We start from the raw sequence: 23,538 nt of genomic DNA, 5'->3' as shown, positions 1-23,538 counted from the left end.
AGGGTTTTCTATACACTGGGAGACCTGTGCTGCTTCCGGTGCTGCGTCCCAGGGCACTTGCGTCATGAGTGCCCCATGGGCCAGGAGGAGAGGGCATCCTCAGATCCCACTGGCAAGAGGGATGCCCCTGCCATTAGTACCATTTCCCCTTCAGGCCCCCCTGGCACTTCATCCAGCCCCTCTGTGAGCTCAGGGGACCTCACCCACAAACCAAGTTTGGCGGAGTACTGGGGAAGGCAGCAGTAGCCAAGGGGAAAAAGGAAGTAGGGCCCCCCTGCCCCTAGTCATGTTCTTGCTGTAGCTGCCCCACCCATCCAACCCTCACCTTGTCCTACTGGAGCCTGTCCACCTGAGGACCACCCCATGGCTGAGTGGGTGCAGGTCCCCTCATGGTGCAAAGCCAAAAGGAAGGTCCAGGCATAGTTGGAGCCCTCTGACGTGGAAGATTCCTCCCCCCTCCCCCCACCAAGACCACCACATGGGGTGAAGGAACAGCCCAGCTCCCATGGGCCTCCCTGGCTGTGCCTGACACCCCACCCCTGGAAAGATCAAATGGGTGATCCCCATGGAAAAGGCTTTGGGGCTGCTGGACAGTCCCGAACAGGAACCCATGGAGGAAGCCCCTCACTGCTGGCCAGGACCTACCCCCTGAGACCACAGGTGCTGAGGCTGAGGCTTTGTCCAACCTAAAGGAAGGTCCAGCAACAGAGCACCCCTCCCCCACAACAATCTGGGGGAAACAGACCCTAGGGCTCACCCCGGTGAGTCCTGGAGACACTAGCCCCTTGTGTCAGCTAGACTGCTGAAGCAGCATCCCAAATTCACTTTTTAAAATAACCCAGAATCCACGTTCTTTCACAATTAGAACAAAAGAGAGAGAGGGATTGATCAGATGGGCAATGTTTTATTGCTATATTTACAATGTTAAATCAGTTTGGAAGCCTACCAGTGTCTCTAGCATTATAATAAAATAAATCCTAAATATCTAAACGTTTTAATGTTTGCACTTGGTTTCCTTATCACTTGGTGGGTATGTGATGGGGGGATGTGGGGTTTGCAGGACGGGGGTGGGAAGGGGGTGGGGGGAATGTAGGTGGGTGTGGAGGGATGTTGGGGGATGCAGGTCAGTGTGTGGGTAGGTGTGGGGGGGCTGTTCGCTCCCCAACCCAGCTCCAGCCTCCCACACTGCCCACAGCTTACCAATAGCAACGGCGGTCAGGGCTGCTCAGGGACTTATGTCACAGCCCCTGGTGTGGCGCAGAGCATTGGGGGGCAGCGGGGCTCAGCCCTGGCCACCTGGCACCTGCACTGCAGCTGCCGCATCATGTAGGTGCAGCCCAGCTTGGCAGGGCACCGCACACTGTCTGGAAGCTTGGGGGTGCTGTGGCTGTCACTGGGGGCTCCGAGCTGCTCAGCCCAAGCCACCTGGAGTTCTGAGACAGTGTGCAACACCCTGCCAAGCCGAGCCACACCTGCGTGATGCAGCAGCAGTGGTGCCAGGCAGCTGGGGCTGAGCCTCGCTGCCTCCCACACAGGGGGGCTGTGCCATGAAGCCCTGAGCGGCCCTGACCTCTGCTGCTACTGCCAGTGATTGTGGGGGGGCTGGGGCCAGTTGTGGGAGTGAGCAGGGGAAACGAACAGGGAGTTGGGAGAATGAATGGGGGTGAGGGGAATGAATGGGGGCTGGCTTGGTCCCCCCACCCTCCTCCAGCCCCCCAACCCCCTACTTACCTGGCACAAAGCAAGGTCCAGGTCATTGCAGCTTGCACCACTGCCTGCCCTGCATGGGCAGGCAGCGTGCTTCAGCACCAGGCCAAGAGCCAGCCATAGAGACCCCCTGGCTGGCTGTGTCACTGTGGAGGACCAGGCCTGTGGTTGCCTCAGGGCACAGTCCTGGACCATGCCTTGCCTTGCTTTTTTCCCCCAGGGTACTTTTTGACCCCTGGGTATGCACGCCTAGAGAGGGGAAGTACTGCACCCACTCTACTCTGCATAGGCATGGTCCCATAAGAAACAAGTCCAAATGTTTCTTTGGATATGGAAGGCTATATTCCATCTCATTATCATCCCAGGTTCTTTATGAAGTCCTATGGCATCTTTGTAATGACCTAAAAGATAGCTGACTGTTCTTTGGAAGCACATGTTTATGGTAGGCAAGTCTGTTCCAGGTACATACACTGGAGCTAAGTAGAATGTTTTGAAGTACAGTAAGCAATGATACATGTTTTTAAAAAATAAATAAATAGGATTATCCTTCATAATAAAGGGAGAAGTGGCAAATATAGTTGTGCAGGGAGCATACTTTTATACAGTGCTGACATTTCTTGTAAACCAGGATAACATAAAAACAAACATTTCCACATGTCCTATTAACTGAATTTTTGAAAAACAAAAAACATCAAACACAAAAAAACCCTTTGGATTGAAATGTTTTGTTTTGTCAAAATGAAATGTTTTATTATATTATACTCTACTATCCTCTGCTATACTATACTCACCTATACTGTATCAAGAACATACAAACATAAGTAATGCAATACTAAGTTAGACCAACTGTCCATCTCACCCAGGTTCTAACAGTAGCAAGAGTAGATGCTGTAGAGGGAGAGCACTGAACACTATATGCCTAGTGTGATCTATCCCCTATTCATTTTTCTCCCTAGCAGCCATCACCATTGGATTACTGTTCTTTAATAGCTATTAATGGATCTATCAACTATTCATTTGTCTAATCTCTTTTTGAACCTGGCTCTACAACCATCAGCCTCTACAACTTCCTGTGTTAATGAGTTACACAAGTTAACTTTGCGCTGAGTAAAAAAGTAGTTTTTTTACTTATTAGTCATTAATCTGTCTCCTGCTCATTTCATTGTGTGTCCCCTAGTTCTGATATTCTGGGATTTGGTAACTTTTTCCATCAGAAAATTTCCAGTGAGCAGTATTACCTATAATTAACTCCTACCTGCTTTGGTTATCGCTACTCCTTCACTGATATCTTAATACTTGTTATGCTCTGTTCTTCACAAATGGTGTTGGTGTTCAGTCACTGAGGCTAAATCTTCCCTTATTTGTAAATCAGAAGGGATCTCACTGGGGTCAGTTGAGCTACACTGCTTTTCTTCAGTAGAAGGAGACAATCAAGCTATCTTTGGCTTCTGTTATCATCTCTGCCACTACCATGCCTTTGAAATGGAGGAATGTTTGTTTTAGAAGTGGTACTATGGTGGGTTTATTTTCTGATCCATCCTTCTTCAGGGGGAAGCAGGGATTGATGGAATGAAAGGAGAGAAGGGTGTCCAGGGTGAAAAAGGAGACCGAGGTCCACTGGGATTACCCGTAAGTATCTAGGAAGTAGAGAGAACTTGGCAAGCTATACTTAGTCCAGTCATAAAAAAATTGATAAATAAGATTCAAATAACAATTTGACTTTGTAAAGTGAGATTTAGGGAGCAAAAGAGAGCCTATAAATTGCTATGGTTCTTGCATTTTAGTGGTAAGCAAGTCTCCAGGGTTTTAGAGAATTAGGATAGGCACCTGAAGCTACAGAATCTTCTCTTTTGGGCCTGTTAAACTAGAAGACTCTTTAGAAAAGGGTCCCCTGCATTGTTGTTTCTTCTAATTGGGTTGGAAATGAAACAAAATCAGCTTTTGGCATTCTCTTTCAGTCCTGGCTGTAACCTTAAACGAGAGATGTTAATCATATAGCCTGTAGGCTGGATTTGGTCCACTGAGCCTCTGTATGCAGCCCACTGGAGGGCAGCATAAGTTGGACCCTTTGGCGCTGTTGGGCATGGAGATCGGCAATGAGCTTGGCTCACCACTACTGAACCCTGTGCTCCTGCCGACCTCACCCATACTGGGATCTGTGCTCCAGCCCCTGTGACCTGCCCTGCTGCTGCTAGATCCTCCACTGCCCCCACCAGACCCCACACTGCTGTCGCAATGGCCACTGAGGCAGCCCATGTGCCCTAGGTTAGATCCAGCCAAGCGGGAGCCCCATGGTCTGGGTCCAGCTTGGGGCCCCAAGTGAGTTTGACATCCCTGCCTTAAAGTTTGGAGATGTGCTAAAGTGAAAGAAAAACAGCCTGCTGAGCAATTTGTAACCTGAAAAATGTTTTGGTTCGTGTGTTAGTGTGGTTCTTATTTTGTCCATTGAAGTTCACCTATCCCTGTCATTTCTACAATAAAACCTGAAGGCCTCTCAGAAGCAGGAAATGCCTAACTAAAATGTCACTCTTCACTTTTATATGTAGCAAGTGTAAACTTTTAAGTATAGTTATGATTAAACCAGTGTTACTGTGCAACTCACATATATGCTATCAAAGAAGCTGTAATGAAAATCCTTGGAGTTTAGAATCAGAGTAGCTTTATATCAAATACAGTCAGATTTGAAAGGAAAGGCCCTGAGATTTTTGCTTATTAACAAAAAACACTCAAGTGAAAGCACCAAGTTCACTTTTATTGAACCTTTCTGCCTGGAAACAATACTGCAAAGAGGGTATTTTCCATATGTGTGTGATGTTGCTATTTTTGTTGGCCTTTATCACCCAGACCCCTTGTCCAGTTTTGTCTGGAAATGTGCATGTCTTTGTTTATTACTGTGTTGAAAAAATCATGTTTAAAGCAGTGATTTCAAAACTGACTTAAAAAATGGACACAACACATGAGAGTGGGAAGGGAAGCCCTTCACACAAATAGGTGATTCATACGTTTCCTTTTTGTCCCAGCCACCCACAGTTCTCAGTGGCAATAAAAGTAAAAACAAGCTGCTTCTCAGGGGAGTTTTAACAAAGGTGGAAAGAAAGCAAGAACCCTTTGAATATCTAATTTGCCTTCACAAACAACTTAATCATAAATGCTAAATAATTTTTTTCACTCTTGTTTGTGACTAAACTAAACTAAAGCTGAGGAAGTTGCTGTGAATATGTGAACCAATGACACAAGAATATGTTCACACAGTGCACAGAGAATTAATCTGACAACTCCTAGTAGTGGGAGTGCAGTGAAGGATTCTCCTGAGGCAGTTGTCCCTCTCTGAGGAGGTAGTCCCAGGTACCCTTGTTACTGTGGCATTTGTTTTGACTCTGTGTTTCAACCTGTTTGAAATTATTTGGCTTTTAAAGATACAGCTCCTCTTTTTTCTAGGTATCAAGCCCATTTCTCTCACAAATGTTTAATGCTTGGCAGTTCAACTAAAGCCAGTTAATTAATAAGGAACTATGTTCTTTATTAATGAATCCCCATATTTCCACCTGGAAGCTCACAGAATTGGGGATGGCTCTCCAGCACCTGTGGCAGATATTCTGTAAATTCTAGGCATCTAGATTGCATTCTAGTCCCAAATGGTGGGACTCATTTCAGAATTAATCCATGACAATGCACTGTCTGTCCCAACAGTGCCAGCTTGGTACTGTTGTTAGAAGGGTCTGTAGCACCTGCATTACATTGCCTGCTGTGTTGCCTAGAAAAGCACAGAACAAGTTCACTTTTGTTAACCATCAGGCCATACTTTGGTACAACATGAGAGGGAATAATGCATTTTCAAGGGGATTTTAAAGTCACCAATCAACAGTACTTACATTCAATGTCTCTGTTTTTGTTGGTTTCCTTGTAAGTACCATCACCTGTCCTTGAGGTCTGAGTTTTTGTTTATTGCAAGCATATGTTTGTCTCAAGTCACTTCACTCACCTCTTCCCTCCCCCTTTCCTTTTCCTTCCCTGACCCCCTTTCCTTCCTGCCTTTTTTGTTAACCCTTCCCCATCTGTTCAGGGTGCCTCAGGTTTAGACGGCAGGCCTGGACCACCGGTGAGTTCCATTTCTCCATTACCCTCCATTCCTCTTCTCTGATGCTATGATTCATCTCATCTGTCCTCCCCATAGCCTTGTTTACGATATGACTAACTTTCTTTTCTCTGAACCAGGAAAGAATAAGTCAAACTGATAAATTAAGACACACCTACTGACAAATGAAAAATCACTTTCTTGTCAGTCTCAATATTGTCTGTCCATCTGGAACCAGGAAATTTAGCTTTAATCTCATCCTTTCAAATATTTGGTAAATATGGGTACATTATTGCCATAATTATATTAAATGAAGCCTATGCAGGAATCTTTTGTACTATGTACTTCTGTCCTCATTTTGTGAAATGTCTCCGTTTTGTCTTTCCCCATGGTAGCTTTGCTTACAGCCCTCTGCAACAATGACTCCCCAGATTTGTCTTGGGCCTAACAACACCTTGTGTTTCGTTCTGTGAGCAGAAGGGTTTGTTGTTCATTGTTTTCACATCTACCATTTAGGATTGCATTGAAGTGGGTTGCAGGAACCCTCTCCCAATTATCTGAGATGCACCCCGCCAACAGGAAGAGATACATCCTTTCAGCAAGCATAAATGCCTTCACCAAGTCCTAGAAACCTGGGGTGGAATTTTTTTTAGTAATGATTCCATTCATTTGGGATATAGTGGTGTCTAGTGGTTGAGCAGGAGTCTGAGAATCAAGAGTTGTAGGATCTGCCCCCAGCCCTATCACTAACTTACTGTTATGTCTGGGTAAATCACTTAACCTCTTTGTCCCTAAGTTTCCCAGCCTGCAAAACTGGAATATAAATAATAAATCATAACACTCTTCCAGTTTTACAAATCATTTGTTACTCCTGGACAAAAAATGCTATGTAAGGGTGTCAAGGTTCCTTGCGTGAATTTGATATCTTTTATTAGACCAACCCAAATAGTTGGAGAGTAGTTATTAAGCAAGCTTTCGGGTTCAAAAACCCTTCATCAGGGTAAGGAAGTTTCAGCAGTTGGTGTGTGCTCTTCCTGGATGGAACGAAAAGGGTGTAGCATTTTTATTGCTTCATAGAATGACACACATCCTCCAATTATAATCAGATTTGGTGTTATTCAAAAACACTTTGCTTTTCCTTTTTCAGTGGAACAGGAAGTAATTCCATTGCTCTTTAACTCCTGCCAAACAGAAAATAAACAGCAACCTCCTTATTTCAGGAAGTTATATATTTACTTTTATGAATATGCATATTAGATATTCTAAATAGTTCCGATGGATATTTAGGGAAACAAGGCCTTGAATGATCTTAAAATGACACCCTGAGAAATCCTTACCTCTCACGCAATTCCTGGGCCATCAGGCTACAACAACACTCTGACATTTTCCTAAAACAACAGAAAGATATAGGAAGTTAAAATCCATATGATATATTTCTAAAGGATTATGGGGATGATTTTTTTTTACCTGCTTACACTGATGCAGTGAAATTTGTGTGTTTCATAATAAACTAATTCTCTAGCCAGATTCAGCAAATTCTTACTTAGACGCACAATCTTCCTTAATGACATGAGTCATCTTTTGGGGGTAAGGATTGTAGGATCATGATTAAAGCTCCATGCCCTTTTCCTTCAGACAAAGGGATTAACTAGTGTAAAATGTGTACAGGTTCCAAAAGGACTCCCAACTGTCAGATAATGAGCTTTTCTAGAATTCTAGGAAAGAATTGCTGGAACCGGAACTTGGATGACTGGCTGGTTTTTCACCAAGCCAGAATAATAGGATTTGATTTATCATGGAGTTAAGAAGATAAATGACCATTAGAAAGGTTTAGGAAGGTGTTCTGAGATCTCTGTCTTTGCAAATTTGAGATACCTGCTTTACTTAGCTGGTAAAATGGTGTCAAGGAGAATGCTAGATGTTATAAAGCAGAACACTCAAATGCCCTGTTTCATAGGGGTGAATCTGGGGTCATACTAATGTAAACCACAAGAATCTCCACAAAAGATAGGAATAAGATTTCTTGTCTTTAAGAAGGATAACACTTTTCTTGGGTAGAAGAGCTGTTACCCACCCACTGTAGTGTTAATGCAAAAAAAAAAAAAAAAAAGACCTAAATGGGCGGATTAATTAGCTAACTTGGCAAACTCCAATAAGCCTCAGCACAGCTGAAAAATTTTGTATGAAATTGGGAGGTTGCTCTTGGGCCAAAGGCTGAGCACGGAGCCTGGGTTTTTCTTATAGCATAACCTAGGGCCTGGTAGAACAGTGTAAACGGTGAAAGGGCGGACAGAGGACTTAGAAATGAATGAGTACTCTCTCTCCTGTTTGCATCCGTGTATGTGTGCATCTGCACTAGTCTCTGCGGCATGGTGACCTTTCAGTCTGCATGGTGAGCTGCCTACCAAAAAGTAATGCAAATCCTTATTTAGTTTACGCTCAACTGAACTGACTCAAACAAACAGACAAAACTGCTTAAAAACATGTCTACCTGGCCTTCATTCTGCTACAGTTTTCAGCTTTGTTGGGGGTACAAAGAGAACAGTAAAATTTCACTCATTTGATTTATAAAGGGGTGTATGTCAATATTATTTTTAATACCTACACCTCTAAAATAATGCAAGGCTCTGTAATATTGTACCAGTCCAATCCATTGTAGCTATTCCTGTGTTTTTAATGGTATTTCACAGTTACTGAAAACCCATCCTCATCAGCCCTGAAAGCTGTAGTAATACAAGTGATGTCTCAAATTAACTGGAATCTCCTTCTCAGCTGTGCTTTTTCCTCAAGGAACCATGCTGTTTCCCAGATTTTAAGAAGTTTGTTGAAAGACATGGGTTTATGGGTTTTCTTTTCTCAAATTACAGGGTACTCCAGGACCAATTGGAGTTCCAGGACCAGCAGGACCAAAAGGGGAAAGGGTAAGTTTACTTTAAAACCAAACCTTTCCCAGCCCCTCCACTACCCAGTGTCTTCAAAGCTGCTACAACTTCTCTGAGGAGGGGCTTTTTGTACTTGTGAATGTGAGCCCTTGAGTTGGCCCTTCTTTTATTTTTAATAATTTGTATTTTAGATGCCTGGACACAATATATCTTTTACATTATTTCTCGCACTGTTGGTTCACCCATCTGTTAATAACATCAACCTGTCAATATTGTCTACAAATAGAAGATTCTCTTCTTTTGTCTCTTTTTAAGGGAAGTAAAGGAGACTCTGGAATTGCAGGACCAATGGGACCAGCTGGGCTTCCTGTAAGTAGAGGATCTTTGGTGGTTTTGCCATTTACAAAGCCTTACGGCATCACTTCCAGCAGAAGAATACTCTGTGGCAACAAAAGGGAATGTTCTTTTACTGCCATAGTAGCATCTATATCAAGCTGAGGCAATAGTCAAAGGGAAACCCCAATTCAAATTTTCAATTCAGTAGACTTGTCTCTAGGTCCCAGTACCCTCTTAATGATGTTATAACTTCCCAAAGAATTTAAAACAATTGGAATAATAGGTAAAGACAAAATATATAACATTACATATATCTTGAAACTACTGACCTAAAGCCAAAACTATGCCTACATTATTTATCTATTATACTATGGTGGTGGTATTGAACACCTCCCATTCTAAGTATTTGGTGTTCCATTTGAACGCAGTTCAGAGGACTTAAGGATTCATCTTGGAACCACAGTCACACAAATAGCCTCTCAGTCACATTACTTACATAAGATTTTTACTCATAAAAATATGGGATTGCTGGACTAGAACTTTCCCTTTAATGAGTCACGAGACTGCTTCATTTTTAAAGTATAAATTGAATAAAGTTTGTTGGTTGGCTCATTTTTAAATTGTGTCCTTTTGAATCATATGGTTCCTGTGCTAAGAATAATTTTGACTCGGTAAACAAAGGGATCTGTTTGGCTGACACTGATTTAAAACAGTGTAATTTTTCTCTTGATACTTTTTAGGGTTTACCAGGCCCACCTGGTGACAAAGGAAACCGGGTAAGTCCTGAACCACAAGTCCTTGCATTTGGTTACTAATGTCTTCACACAGTGGTGGAATGGTTAACTTTTGAACTACCTAGGGAAAACTAGGATAAAATCTGACCTGATAAACCTGTTGCTTAGGTTGGTCTTTTACAGTGTGATTTCTCCAGTTTATGCAATATATTATAGCCAAAGATATGATTTGAACTTTAAAGTATACAGTTGGGATTTTCTAAAGTACTCATTGTTGGCTTATCCCTTTTCTCACTGAAGTGGGAATTCTATCATTGACTTCAACAGGAACAGATTTAGGCCAGCATTGAGGGATTTTGAAAATCATACCTTATATAGTTAGTGAGATGGGCAGGGATGCAAACTAAGAATTCCTCCTCAGATTAATGAAGATGGTACAACTCTTAGCACATTGCTCTTAAATTACTCTGGATGGTGAAAAAGAATATCAGCTACTATGCTGCAGCACAATGTCTTTCAAGGGTTTCTTAGAGTCAGAATTTTTTAAGTGAACATGGAAATATGGAGATCAAATAAATATGAATATATTAGAGAACCCAATTGTAAAGTCTTGTGCTCCTTATTCAGGCTTTTAGATGAATTAGTGTAATAACAGTGAGATAAGGCACCCAGTTATGTAAATTTATGTAAATGATAAAGAAATAAACTATACCACGCTGTATTTTTAATGTATAAAAACATATCTAAACCCTACTTTAATCTATTATTTTTATTAGTGTCATGGGAATTCACGCAAATGCTTTCTATTTTATATATTATTTGAATCCTTTGATAACAGTAGTAAAGAGATTTACAGCTGAGTATAGTTTATGCACACCCATATTTTTTTATAAGGTGCTGATACCATATGGACATTCATCTGAAATAGATTAAAGTTGTGATGGAATACGTGCGAAAGTAATAGCTTTATGGATGTATTTTCGGATAACACCTAGTGAGTGCTCATTCTCCCTCTTTTTCATCTGGAGTGCTCTTCTGGTCTGGAATTGGATAAATTAAAAGTTCTGAAAAGTACTAGCCAGTCAGCATGTTAAACAAGGAGAGTCCAAATTTCTTTCACTTCATGGCAACTCCAAGGTGCTGCCACAGTTTTAATCATTCCACTTCTGATTTTGCTTTTTAACTCACTATTTATTTTATTAAGATTGTATTATGTTTCTAAATAAGAAATAACTTTAACAGAATCCTTGGACTTTTTCAGTTGGTTTTAAATCTGGATAATTTATTTTAAAGGAGGGTTTTTGTTGGTTACAGTAGGAACCAATTTAGGCACATGTGACTTGATTGTTCCCATCACATAAAAGTAAATAAAGAGTAGGAAGAAGTGCTCCTTATCACAGACTGCAAACATGGAGTTTCATTGGCCCCTGAAAAGAATCATTGGCCTGAAATGCAACAAATGCTTTGAAAGAAAAACACTTAGGAAACTTGTTTGGGAATGTGCAATACCACAGCTTTTCAGGTCTGACCTTTAAATGTATCTTTTACCACTAGCATTTTAGATAAAGGCGTCCCCTTATCCCAGAATCCTGTTTACAGATTAATAAAAGGCTCTCCATAGAGAAACTCTTGGAAATTAAAGTAAATGTTACAATTTTAAGAGCATCCATTACAAAACTGTGTTGTTCAACTGGAAACACTGCAGAGATCTTAAACGTTCTGAAATATGGGGGCTTCTATGATATCTAATTTGGAATCAAGCCAACACATGGTAATCTCTCTTCAATGACACTGCTTGGTCTCTATAATTATGATCTAGTGTATGATCTTGGAGCAGGGATGAGCATCATCTACAGCACTGGTTCTCAGCCTTATTATACTTAGGCACCCCTACATAACTTTTGTGAACTGACAGACACCATTTCATAACTAATTTATTACAGAGCTTACCTCTGTGCAGAATGGCCAGGCAGTGACGGTCAAGGAGCAGCCCGCCAGGGATGAGCTTGAGCCTGTGCTTATCTCCTCACACCTTGTTATCTTCTTACACTTTTTCACCCTTCAAAGGATTTGGGGGCACCTGGTTGAGAATCACTGACCTCCAGCATGCCTTTTCCCATCATACCTGCGTATCAGAGAGATACTGTAAAAATGACATGGTGTGGGCTTTTCTGAGTCATTTGAATCTTGGCAAAAGTGGTGAAGGATATCTGGAAGGATAACTGATAACCAAACTATTAGGGATCTGCTGGAAGATGTAAAGAATGACAGCAAGAAAAAAGTTTTTAAAATATAAAATCCGTTTGATCCACGGAGATAGACTTGCTACAACAGGACACTGGGAAGACAGCAGTGTAATTAAGTAACTACAAGCACCTGCCTCATGTGCAATAGCCTCTTTTCCAGCTAGATTATGTGTTGATTTTAAATGCTCCTTTAAAAAAATCTAATACCAGTAACATAAATGCCAGTAAGATAAGGGTATATCCACTGTACCTAAAGCATTGAAAGTAGGTTCTGAAAAATCCACTCCACATTCCAATCATTGTAATTTGGCAAAATTACTTCTCAGACTCTCTTCAAAATCTTCCCAATTGCAGAAGGCAGAACAATGTCTTTTTTATGCCCTGGAATTTTTCTCCTGAGCAGAGCCATTTCTTCACTATAGGAAATGTAATAACAGCCTCAAGAGACAGTGCAGGCCTGAAAATGCTGTGCTATGGAAGAGCTGCAAAGCAGATCCTGGAACAGGACTGCCTTTCAGGCAAACCAACTGAAAAAGTGTAAAGCTTTAAAGCCTCATGTGTTTTTTTTAATATCTGTATTTTTTTCTTCTCCTGTGTATGTGTGTCCATGTGTGTTCCTTGCTTCGACAGGTCCTCCTTTGTCCCCTTTATCCCTTCCTCTTTTTTTGCCTTTTCTCCTGGGTCCTTCCTCTTCCCACCATTGCAACCTGTACCACGTTTTCTCCTGGATTATCCTCTCTGTTGCAGTGCTTGATCCCGGGTGATTTCTCCTCATTACCTCTCCTCTCCCATCCGTTTCTCTTGCCAGTTTTGACTTTATTTTACTCATCATCTCACTTTTTTTTTAAATATATATATACATCTGCTGCCTGGTGTTATTTGTACCTTTTAACCCTGACCATTGAAATCCTAAATAAAATTCACTCTTCAGCAATTCTACCTCTGTTTTATGTGCAACACTTTTGAGAAGTTCTTTTTTATTGAGCCACTCATTTTTAAACATATTACAAAAGTATTTTGCATATGTATTTTCTAACAGTTAGATAACCCTAGCCTGTCTTTGATTTGCACTCAATGTTTGCAATGACTTCAGTGAGAATGAGGGTGAACTTTTCCCCTGAGAGGGCTAGCATGAGAATATTTAAGTCCCCTTTAGGATCCATTTATACACAGGCCTTGGGTTGGCCATCTGCATAGGACTGAATTCATCGTCTGGGCTCAAGCCTCCTCTTGCTTAAGCCAGTATAAACCAAGGGAAATGACAGTCAAGTCAGCAGTGGTATAAAGTCAGTGTAAATCCAAAGAGAAGACCCCACCCCAGCCTCATGAACAAATTAAAGCTGTAGTAAATTCAGACACAATTTTGCTGGTTTAAAGAAAGAAAAGTTATTTTACATTTAAAAATACAGCATTTTAACACGGCTGTGCAACACCCAGTGGAAAATGCTTACCTGAAGCTAATGGCACTTAAAAATAATGTCAGGGAATGCACTTGAAGTTAATAGTTTAAAATTATATTGTTATGAACCAGAACTACTCTGAGGTGAGGGGGGCAAAGGGAGGTAGACAAAAAACAAAGTCCATGATTAGCATATGAGATCCAAATTTGAAAATGGCTGAAAGTCAGTTGTTTGCTGTGTGACTAGAGCCCAAGAAGGTCATAGACATGATGTGCTTGGGCTCCAGAGGAAGGGTAAGGGCTGTTCAGTGTGTGAGCAGCCAGGCTGTGGAGTTGTGTGAGAGCTCACCCTCACCCCTGCCCACCTGCAGCAGGCTTCTCAATATAAAACTAACTATAAATTCACTGGGGTTATAATTCTTTTAATGAAAAAAATGGGGTCACAGTCCTAGTAGCCTGTTAGGTTTGGAAATCAATAACTATTAAAGTGCTTATACCTCTAAAAAAAATGGCAACAATCCCATAGAATGGTTTCCTGTAAGAGCATCCTATCTGAAAGTATCTCATCTTTTACAGTATTTTTCTAGATGTTTATCTTTTTTTTTCTTTTACTGTCACTGACACTTATTTGAGATGGATGATCCTAAAGCTTTTGTGTATTTTTTTCTCGGACTAAACTATTATTTACAGGGGGAGAGGGGCAAGAAAGGCTCTAGAGGGTCTAAAGGGGATAAGGGAGACCAAGGAGCGCCTGGATTAGATGCACCCTGTCCATTGGTATGTTCTGTTTTATCAAATGTATTGTTTTAAGATTTGTCAATGGGAAAGAAAGAAGGAAAACTTAAATTAAACAATGACTACTCTGGTATCACAAAAGTCACATTGCTCAGATAAGGTCCTGTCCTATTTCCACTGTAGTCTACGGCAAAGCTGTTTTCTTCAGTGATATATAGGGACAACTCCGTAAGCAAGTGGGCTGTTGAGTAACTTCGCCTGTTCCTTTCTTTTCAGAAGCTTAGAAAGGAGAGCAAAGGGCTTTCATTGTGAAAGTAGAGCCCTGGAACTCCTGTTGTGATCCCAGCTACAGATTCCGTTTTGGAAATATTTAACGTCATCACCCTTAAGTAGCAATGAAATCTAAAATGCCTTCTTTTTTCCCCTCTGAGTAGTGACCAGCTGATGTGGTCAAAAACTAGGTCTCCACTTGATAACAACACAGGACACCCAGGTTAAGATACCCAGTGGGAACACAAATTGATATGAAATACAAAATGATCAGGATGACTATTTCATTCAACATGACATCCTCTCACTTCATCAGGAGCTTCCTGTTACATTTAAAAACAGCAAGAATGCCTCAACTTCTTCTTGATGAAAAAACTCTTCTAAAATCTTGTTGAATAGCCACAATGTTATATGATAACAAGTTCACAAAGATATAACCTGGCTGTTTCAGGAAGCTCGAGGAGTGTAAAGTGTAATTATTGGTCCTTTCAATTCTTTCCTCAGTTAAACTAATTGCTATAGTTGAAACCACTTTTGTACCACAGTGCTAAATACAGATTACGTACTGAGAAAGATCCGTAACAGAAATTAATCTGTATCAAAGCGAGGATGGGAAGTGAAAATGATTTCTGAACAGAGAGATCTTCTTCCCAGTCCTCCCTTATTTAACAAAATCAGAGGCAGCTTCCGACGTTTAAAATATATTGATCCAAAGAGACAACTGTTACTTCTGATTGCCTAGATATTGTGTGTTTTATGTCTCTGACTGTCTCTGCACTGGGTATACAGCTTGAGTGCCCTCCCAGTGTAGGACTGGGCCTCTCTTCCCACAGCAGGGAGGTAGCTAGCATTGACTGAAATAATTATAGTGGTTGATTTCATGAACAGGGACACCGATGTTTTAAAGGCGAGAAGGGTGAGCCGGGGTTACCTGGGCTGGACGGGCTGGATGCCCCTTGCCCATTGGTATGGTGTTACCTTCCCTTTCCTGCATGGTTTCAATTTGCTGCTTTTTTAAATGCTGTTTGCTGATTCCTTCAATACTGGCATGGACTGTCAATAAATCCCTTTTTACCAATTTCCCTCCTATCTCCACTCATTCTGCTTGCTTCAGAATGTGATCCCTAACCCTTTTGCAGTGAGTCAGGGTTGCTACAACCATCTCTTTGTGGTATGGGTGGAAACAAAGCAGCAGTGTGGCTGTCTTTCCCCATAACACAGCTTGAAAGTTCATTCATAATTGCTTCATCTCAACCTTTCAGTTTTCCTTCAGAGTTTCTCCTGGACTGATACTTCAAAGTCTGACCCTCAAATACTTCAGCTTTCAATCTGATAAGTTGATATGCTTAAATCCTGCACTAACTCAACTTTCAAGTATTTATATTTTGCCAGCAAAGTCTGACATCCTCCTACATTACTTAGGTGCCTTCCATATTTTAAAGCAAATCATAAGGATACATATATAACCCAAATCAATCCATGAGAAATATCTCAATACAATATTTCAATCCATCAAATTGTCAAAAATGATTTTCTAATTGTACTGTCCTAGAAACAATAAAGCATTCTACCCTTTTGGCACAACTTAATATAAGTCCTTTTCTAATTGCCAGTCCCCTTCACTCATTAACCCTATTAATGTCTGAAAAAAAAAGGATTTTGCAGCGTGCCAAGAGTTAAACAAATTCAGACTCAAATGGAAAAGTCTTTGAACTGAAGGACCTTCATGCAGAACCATCACTCAACAGTTTCCTCTGTTCTGTGTTAAGGGAATGCAAGTTCAAACTCTGCTGTTGACCTCTGTTGTGGCTGTATACTCAACATATCTGTTTTCCGGTTTACCTTAATCTCAGAAAAGGTTACCCTTGTCTTAATCTGCCCAACAAAATGCTAAAATAACTATTTTAGTAGTTTTATTCACCTTCCTCAATACTCTGTTAACCAAAATATGACAAAGTTATTCAGGAGTTTATTACCACAGCTAATCTATGTCATAAATCCAAGTTTACCTAAGAATGGTAGCACCAAGTCTTGCCAGACATATGCAGCCCTTTGCACAAAAGGTGTAACCACAAGTAGTTCATTTGAACCTCCCTGTTTCAGAAACAAACCAATTAGAAAACTTTAGGTGCAGGAAGAAGTGACAATTTTCACTCAATCTGCCCTCTGACAGCACTCTACAGCCATAACCAAACAGAAGTGCTTGGCTGAAGAGCACCTTAAAAGGGCCTGATCCCACAAAAATCTGAATTCTCATTGCATGAAGGTCCAGCAAAATGGAGTGGCTTCAGTAACTTGTGTCTGTGCTGACCTCCCAGCCCTGGTGCTATCTTCAGAATGGGATGGGGGAAAAGGAGTGGGGGGAGTTCAGTATGGGGTTTTTTTTCAGCTGGTACTGGAGGCTGAGGCAGGTGGATTGGAGCTCTGCCAACATGGGGGGCTCCAATCCATCCACCCCACCCACCAGTGCCGACTGGGGAACGCCCAGAACAAGTTACCTCTGCTCCCTTTCCCCACACCCATTCTGAAAACAGCACTGGGGTTTGGAGTGGGGACAGGCATTGCTAGGGGAGAGTGGATGCAGGCTCACAGCCTCTCTAAACAGCAGCTCGATTCCCCAACCCCTGGGACCCAACAGTGAACTTCCTGCAAAGCACCATAAGTTCCAATGGGGAGCTACTCTTCTGTCTATGCCTCATGTAAAAAAGAGAAAAAGCCCCAAACTCAGATCCTGCATCTAGGTAAATATATGCAGTAAAATGTTTGTAAAATATTTACAATTTTATCTTTGAAACCAGCTAACACTACTGATACTCTTGGTTTTCCTTGTATCTTGAACTTCCATTTGCTCTTCAGAATAAATAATTGAATGCTGATAACTATTTACAAAGCTAAAATTGTGAACATTTTAATGGCAACAACTGTTCTGAATACTGATTAAACAAACAGATGCTGACCACATTCTTATATGTGCCATCCTAGCTGGCCAGAGAGGTTAGAGATGGAACTGTTGAATACATTTCACCTCCTGCTAGCATAAGTCAGCTTTCTACGGCACATTCCTAAGTGGTATGAAATGTCCAGGAATAAAGAATATCCTCCATGTTTTGAGGGTGTTGTAGCCATGTTGGTCTAAAGACATAAGCAGACAAAGTTCTTTGGATAAACGTAATATCTTTTATTAAACCAACTAAATAGTTGGACAAATTGTTCTTTGCAAGCTTTCAGGTATAAACACCCTTCTTCAGGCAGAGGCAGAGTTTGCAGTTGTTTTGTGCTCTCTTTGGAGAGCAGACTGGCATTCTTGTACACTGGCTTCTGTCCCATCCAGGAGAGCACAAAACAACTGTAAACTCTCCCTCTGCCTGAAGAAGGGTGTTTATACCTGAAAGCTTGCAAAGAACAATTTGTCCAACTATTTAGTTGGTCTAATAAAAGATATCACATTTATCCAAAGAACTTTGTCTGCCAGGAATAAAGACTCTACCACTGCCTTTGGAAAATTATCTGACTACTTTCTTTGGCATTACTCCTCTCAAGTCAAAATTATACTCAGAGGCAGCATCATAATGCATGTCTTTTCATGATTGTTTTGTTTGGGGAAACTCACTAGAATATTTGGTGAATTAAAGCTCACAATATATATAATAATCTGGCACCTGCGTAAGTTCGGGACACTGAGCATGGTTTTTGACCTAAACTTGTTAATACCTTACTTCAGCCTGGCATTGTACTGACACATCTCACTATTCTTCAGAATCTGCACGACTATTTATGGAGGCCAAAACTAAATCTTTTTAAGTCTGAAAATTTGTAATCTAAAAATTCACTAACAACCATGTTCCACAAGTTCCTTCCTTTGCAAACTAGCCTGCAACAAACACTTCCATGTGACTCCATTCTTCCTTTGATCCCTAAACTGTAACTTCCCAGCTTCCTGTTCCCTCATACACCTAACTTTCCTTTTCCTTCTTCAGTGGACTACAAAATTAATTCCCACCACCACCAGTGTACCAATGGCAGCATCACTACTTCCCCATTAGTGGATTCATAATGACTTATTTCCACAGACCCATATTGTGTGGGAAAGAGTGTTGTTGAGAAACCACATTAAGAAAAATGGATTTAGAATGTAATATGGTTCTACCATCCATGATGATATTTGGTCCATCAAAGTCCCTTGAAACTGTATTTCATTTAACTAGTTTATCTTTCAATATAACATTGCATTTTCTTATTTGGGGGGGCCTGGGGGGTGGGAGTCCTTTATTTTCTTTGTTTTAAAATGAGATATTAAGCTTTGCAGATATCTCAGGCAGTAATTCAGGAGCTGAAAACATATTAATTTGATTAAAGAAAATGCATTCAATTCATCCTTTGTCTAATTTCCCTGACTAAACAGAGTTACATCAGGGCATTTTGCCTAATAGCTTGATCTGCGAGAGAAACATTAGGCTACCTCTATAAGGATTTGATTGAGTTTTCTAACTACCAATGTCTTCACTCATTAGGTTAGGCTTTTCACATGTTCATTATTTCATTCCCAGTAGCTTCTCCTCATTAACCTTAATTTCCTATTTCTCAAGGTTAGATAATGCTAATGTGAGTAGAATTAATGTTTCACAAAAATTCATCTTCCAGTTATCCAGGCAAGAAGCGCCCTGTCTGTTTCTTCTTAATATTCAAACACCCAAAGTTTTAAAAAAATTAAAATATAAAATATAAAAATAAACTCATCTAGAGATGCCTGACCCTGCAACCTTTTAGTACAGGATCTCCTTAATTTCAAAAGGAAATTGGCATATAAAGATCTGCCTAATCCTGCCAGTCCTATTAAGACAAAATGCCTATTGTGTCAAGTATTCAGATTGCCACAAAGGGCCAAAAAGGTGAATTAAAGTTGGAGATTCCTTGAGCATAGGGGAAATTGTCAGATGGTTGAGAATTGCTCCTGTGCTTTCTGGCCTTTCTTGATATAAGGATATTTCAGAGGCAGGAAGGAAAGCAGCTGGCGCACACTGCATTGCAGTAACCAATCCCAAAATAATGGCCTCTTGGATGCAGATAGTCAATGGAGTATAGAGCAGCTCTAAGGCACCTCTGTGTTATGTCAGGGACTCATTTGGCCATGGGCTGCACTAAGGATTGGAGCAGAAAGGGAATGGAAAGGTAACATACCATTTTGCTCAAGGGAGTGCTGTAAGCATCACGTGGTAATAAGCATTTAAAATAACTCAGCTTTTAGTTAAACTGGGCAATGCAGCAGCCAATTTATAAAAAGTAACAGTAGATGAATGGGAGCCTTATGTTAGAAACCAAAAAATATCAGCCACATATTAAAGTTAACACAAAAAACAACCTTTGCCATTTACATATTAAATCTGTTGCAAAAATATTAAACAGTGAAGTCCATATGGTGATAGTAATGTAATTCTTTAAAGCAGAATGAAACCTGTTCTGTTTCCTGTGTTCCCATTTCAATGCCACTTGTCAAAAATGGAGTAACTGAACAAACTGGGCACATAGTAATTTCTATACTATGTTCTCAGCATAGCCATCTGGATTCTGGGCTTCACTATACTATGTTCTCAGCATAGCCATCTGGATCCTGGGCATCCCCCACACAGCTAAGGGACTAGCCAACAGTATCAAGCTAAACTCATTATATTCCTCTTTACTGAAAGCACTGCAGTATTGAAAAGGCCTCATTCCCACTGCTGTCCTTCACACAGACCACAGAGAGCACAACTACAAAATAGAACTAGAGGGCAATGAATACCTGCATCAATCCTGTGACTCTTATTAAGAGGATAAGTCTAACAATTTTACTTGATAATGTATGCCCACAGATAAATTGGCAAATCTCGTTAGGAATGGTTAATGGCCGGCTGCTGCCATTCTAATGACTGTCTCTGATTGCTTCATCTGTGTGCTGTGGCTTTGCCACATTTCTCCTATTAGCACCCCTGCTCAGAGTAAAAGTGATAAGCAATGTGACAAAGTGCCTGCTGACATTTCAGCAGATTTGACATAAGGGACTTCTTACCAAAACCCAAGTTTGCAGCTAAAAAAGTGCAGCACTCACTGAAATTTGGTTCATGAGTACATGTGATCATTCCCTTCTTCAATACTAAAACAAGTCCCTTAACACTAAGAGAGAGCGTACTGAAAGAAAAATATTTTCTAGCCATTCCTCAATCCAGAGGTTGGTGCAGTGTTTGGGATTTGCTTCACTATATTTTATCATCTCCATGTTATGATATGGAATTATGTAATACCATAAACCAGTCATGCTATGTCTTCCACTGCCAACATCTGGGAGCTTTCATGAATCCTCCTTCATGGCTGTGCCAAACACATTTTCAAAGTGCATGACATGCATCAGCCCTCACCCCATTGCCCATTGAATATCTGATTTCTGGTTCAGTCTTGGTCATATCTTTCAGACGGACATATGTGTTACACAAGATAGATGGGAAATTATATATATATATTTGCCACATTCCCCCTACACACACACATACACACTCTAGACACTCATCCTAGCCCAATTCTGATTTAAAATGTTTGTTGCAGCTGTACTAGTTAGCCCTTTCTGTCCTTCCCTCTTGATTCTATCTCCTGTGTCCTAAACTGTATTTGTTTCTTTATTGTAGGGGGAAGATGGCTTGCCAGTTCAGGGATGTTGGAATAAGGTAAAACAGACTTTGGGGGCTGTGCTGAATTAGAGGTGTCGCTGCATTTTGCAGGTGCTTTTTTGTTAGTCTTATAAAATAGATATGTAAAGTGTACAGAGGATTCCCACTACAACACTCCTGACAAACAATAAACAAACCCATCTATTTACTCTATAAAATACTACACAAAAATATGGTCTGAACGTGAGGGGATTTTATGAGGACCTTTGATACTTCAGATCTTCAAAAAGAGCTAATAATTCCACAAAAAAGAATTTGATATATTAATTGTAAGCAATACTTCTATTCATAGATCTCCAAGCACTTTCTAAATGTGGGTAAGCACTGATATCCTCATTTTGGAGAAACTGAGACAGATTAAAGACCAAAATTGTCAAAATTGAGTATCTAATATTAAGCACTTGAACCTATGCAAAAATAATAATTGACTTGATTTTCAACAGAGACAACCACAGATAGAATTCAACTGCATTAACTTGGAGTTATCATATAAATGAGGAAATTAATATCTTTGAGACTGGATGTCTAGCTTAGATGTAATTGCCTTTTATAAATCTCTCAAATTCTCCTCCCCTCACCAAGTTAAATATTGAAAACTCTCACATTAGGCCTCGATCTAGCTAACATTCTGTGATCTCATGGAACTCTAACTTAGAATGTCCAACTTCAGATGCCCAGACCCGTATTTTCAGATGAGCTGAGCACCTGCAGTTCCCACTACTTCACTTGGATTCGTGGGTGCTCAATACCTCTGAAAATCAGATCCTAGGTTTCTAAATTAAGACACTCAAAACAGAAGCACTTGAAATTATATAAGCCTCAGCCTCTTGGTGCTTCTGTATGTCATCTACAAGAAGGGTCGAATGTAGGAATTAGCTAACTAAAGGTACACCTGTACTGTGCTAGGTAGTGTTATACAAAGACATGCCAAATCAGCTGTTGTTCACACTAGCTCCTAACGCAGAAATACAGTACCCATGATGTAAGTACAGTGCTGTGCCCAAACTGATCATCTGTACTGTGAGGGGATGAGCCTGAAGGCAGAGCTCATGGGTACACACATTTTGCTGCACCAATGGTTACCTTACTTCCAGTTTGAGAATTACCATATGTGGAGTGGGCACGGTGTCTTAGTTCAACTCTGTCCTGTGCCACATAGATACACCCTAAATATTGGTAAAGTGCTTTGAGTTCTTTAGATAAAATGTGCTCTAATAATAGGTACTAACTTAATGCGCCATAATCAGCGCTACTGAGCAGTAGCACAGATGAACACTTCTTATGTGACGCTAATACACAATAGATTAATTCTACTGCGCATTAGCACATTAGCATGTTGTTTGCTAGCTGTGCTAATACACAGTATAATTACTCGATTGTGACGTTAGCATCTCATGTAGATGCGCCCACTGTGTCAGAAACGGAACTCTCAGGAACTCCAAGGTCTGTCTGAGGTTTGCAGCCATGACTGTTTATACAAATCCTGGCAGGGCAACTTCTGGATGTGCCCACTGGGCTGAAGATTCCTTGTCCATGACTTATATACACAGACACAGTCACACAAACCTTCCCAACCCTTTAAAGAAAGGCAGCACAGAACCCTGCTCAAGTCCCTTTTCCCTTCCTTTTTGACAGGTCAGCTGCAGAAGCATAACTGGGAATTCTAGCACACTAGGCGGGATAGGGGAGGTGCTGAGCAGGGGAGAATCTTACCATAGACCAAGGATAGGCAACCCTTAGCATGAGTGCCAAAGCATGGCACTTGAAGGCATTTTGCTTGGTACACGCACCTTGGGTCAGTCAGTGTGGGGAAGGACCAGGGCTGCGCTGCCACAAGGATCAGGCCCCTCACAGCTCTCCTCCCATCTGCCCCTGGCATGCCAAAATCAAGTCAAGGTTGGACTTGATTCTCTGCCTAAAAATGTTTCCTAAAAAATGTCTCTGCCTAAAAATGTTGCCAATCCCTGCCACAGACTCTAAAGACCTTGACTGCTGTTGCCACTGTGGCCCAGTCTTCCCTCACACTGGGGGTTGCCACTATATGGGTTGTCTGCACACTAGTGACCATTCCTGTGGCCGCTGTCATGCAGGCTCCTGGGGACCACCATACTTGCCTGCCCTTAGTTACGCTACTCTTCAGTTGCATAGGAATTACTAAATCCGTAAGACTTTTGAGGCTTACATTGTGGCCCCTTTTCAGGACCAGCCCCTTAGTCTTATTACCAGCTATTTGTCTTAGTGCAGAATGTAACTCCACCAGCAGCAAGGAGCCGCACCACAGCCTAGCATGGTGTGGGCTCCGGGTGGCCACAGCAAAAACCACCTGGTGGCAGTGAGGAGGAGGAGTTGCTTTCTCCCTCACCAAGCAACAGTTTCTGCCCAGCTGCTGTTGCCGCCGCTGCCACTGCTCAGCCCCAATGGGCAATCCCGGAGCCGGTGCAGGGCATGCAGAGTCA

General features: G+C 41.2%; 1 protein-coding gene across 1 annotated transcript in view; it reads left to right on the top strand.

Moving 5' to 3' along the window:
* COL13A1 (collagen type XIII alpha 1 chain) overlaps positions 1 to 23,538 on the top strand; it is a 190,524-nt gene that overhangs the window by 159,361 nt on the left and 7,625 nt on the right. The window contains exons 34-40 of the mRNA XM_025203565.1: positions 3,256 to 3,336; positions 5,771 to 5,806; positions 8,650 to 8,703; positions 8,980 to 9,033; positions 9,741 to 9,776; positions 14,070 to 14,156; positions 21,041 to 21,079. Coding sequence (XP_025059350.1) covers positions 3,256 to 3,336; positions 5,771 to 5,806; positions 8,650 to 8,703; positions 8,980 to 9,033; positions 9,741 to 9,776; positions 14,070 to 14,156; positions 21,041 to 21,079 — 387 coding nt within the window. The remainder of the gene's footprint in view (positions 1 to 3,255; positions 3,337 to 5,770; positions 5,807 to 8,649; positions 8,704 to 8,979; positions 9,034 to 9,740; positions 9,777 to 14,069; positions 14,157 to 21,040; positions 21,080 to 23,538) is intronic.

This window comes from Alligator sinensis, unplaced genomic scaffold, assembly GCF_000455745.1.
Source record: "Alligator sinensis unplaced genomic scaffold, ASM45574v1 scaffold546_1, whole genome shotgun sequence".
Lineage (NCBI taxonomy): Eukaryota > Metazoa > Chordata > Crocodylia > Alligatoridae > Alligator > Alligator sinensis.
The sequence above is the reverse complement of the archived record's forward strand: the minus strand, read 5'-3'. Positions and strand labels throughout refer to the sequence as shown.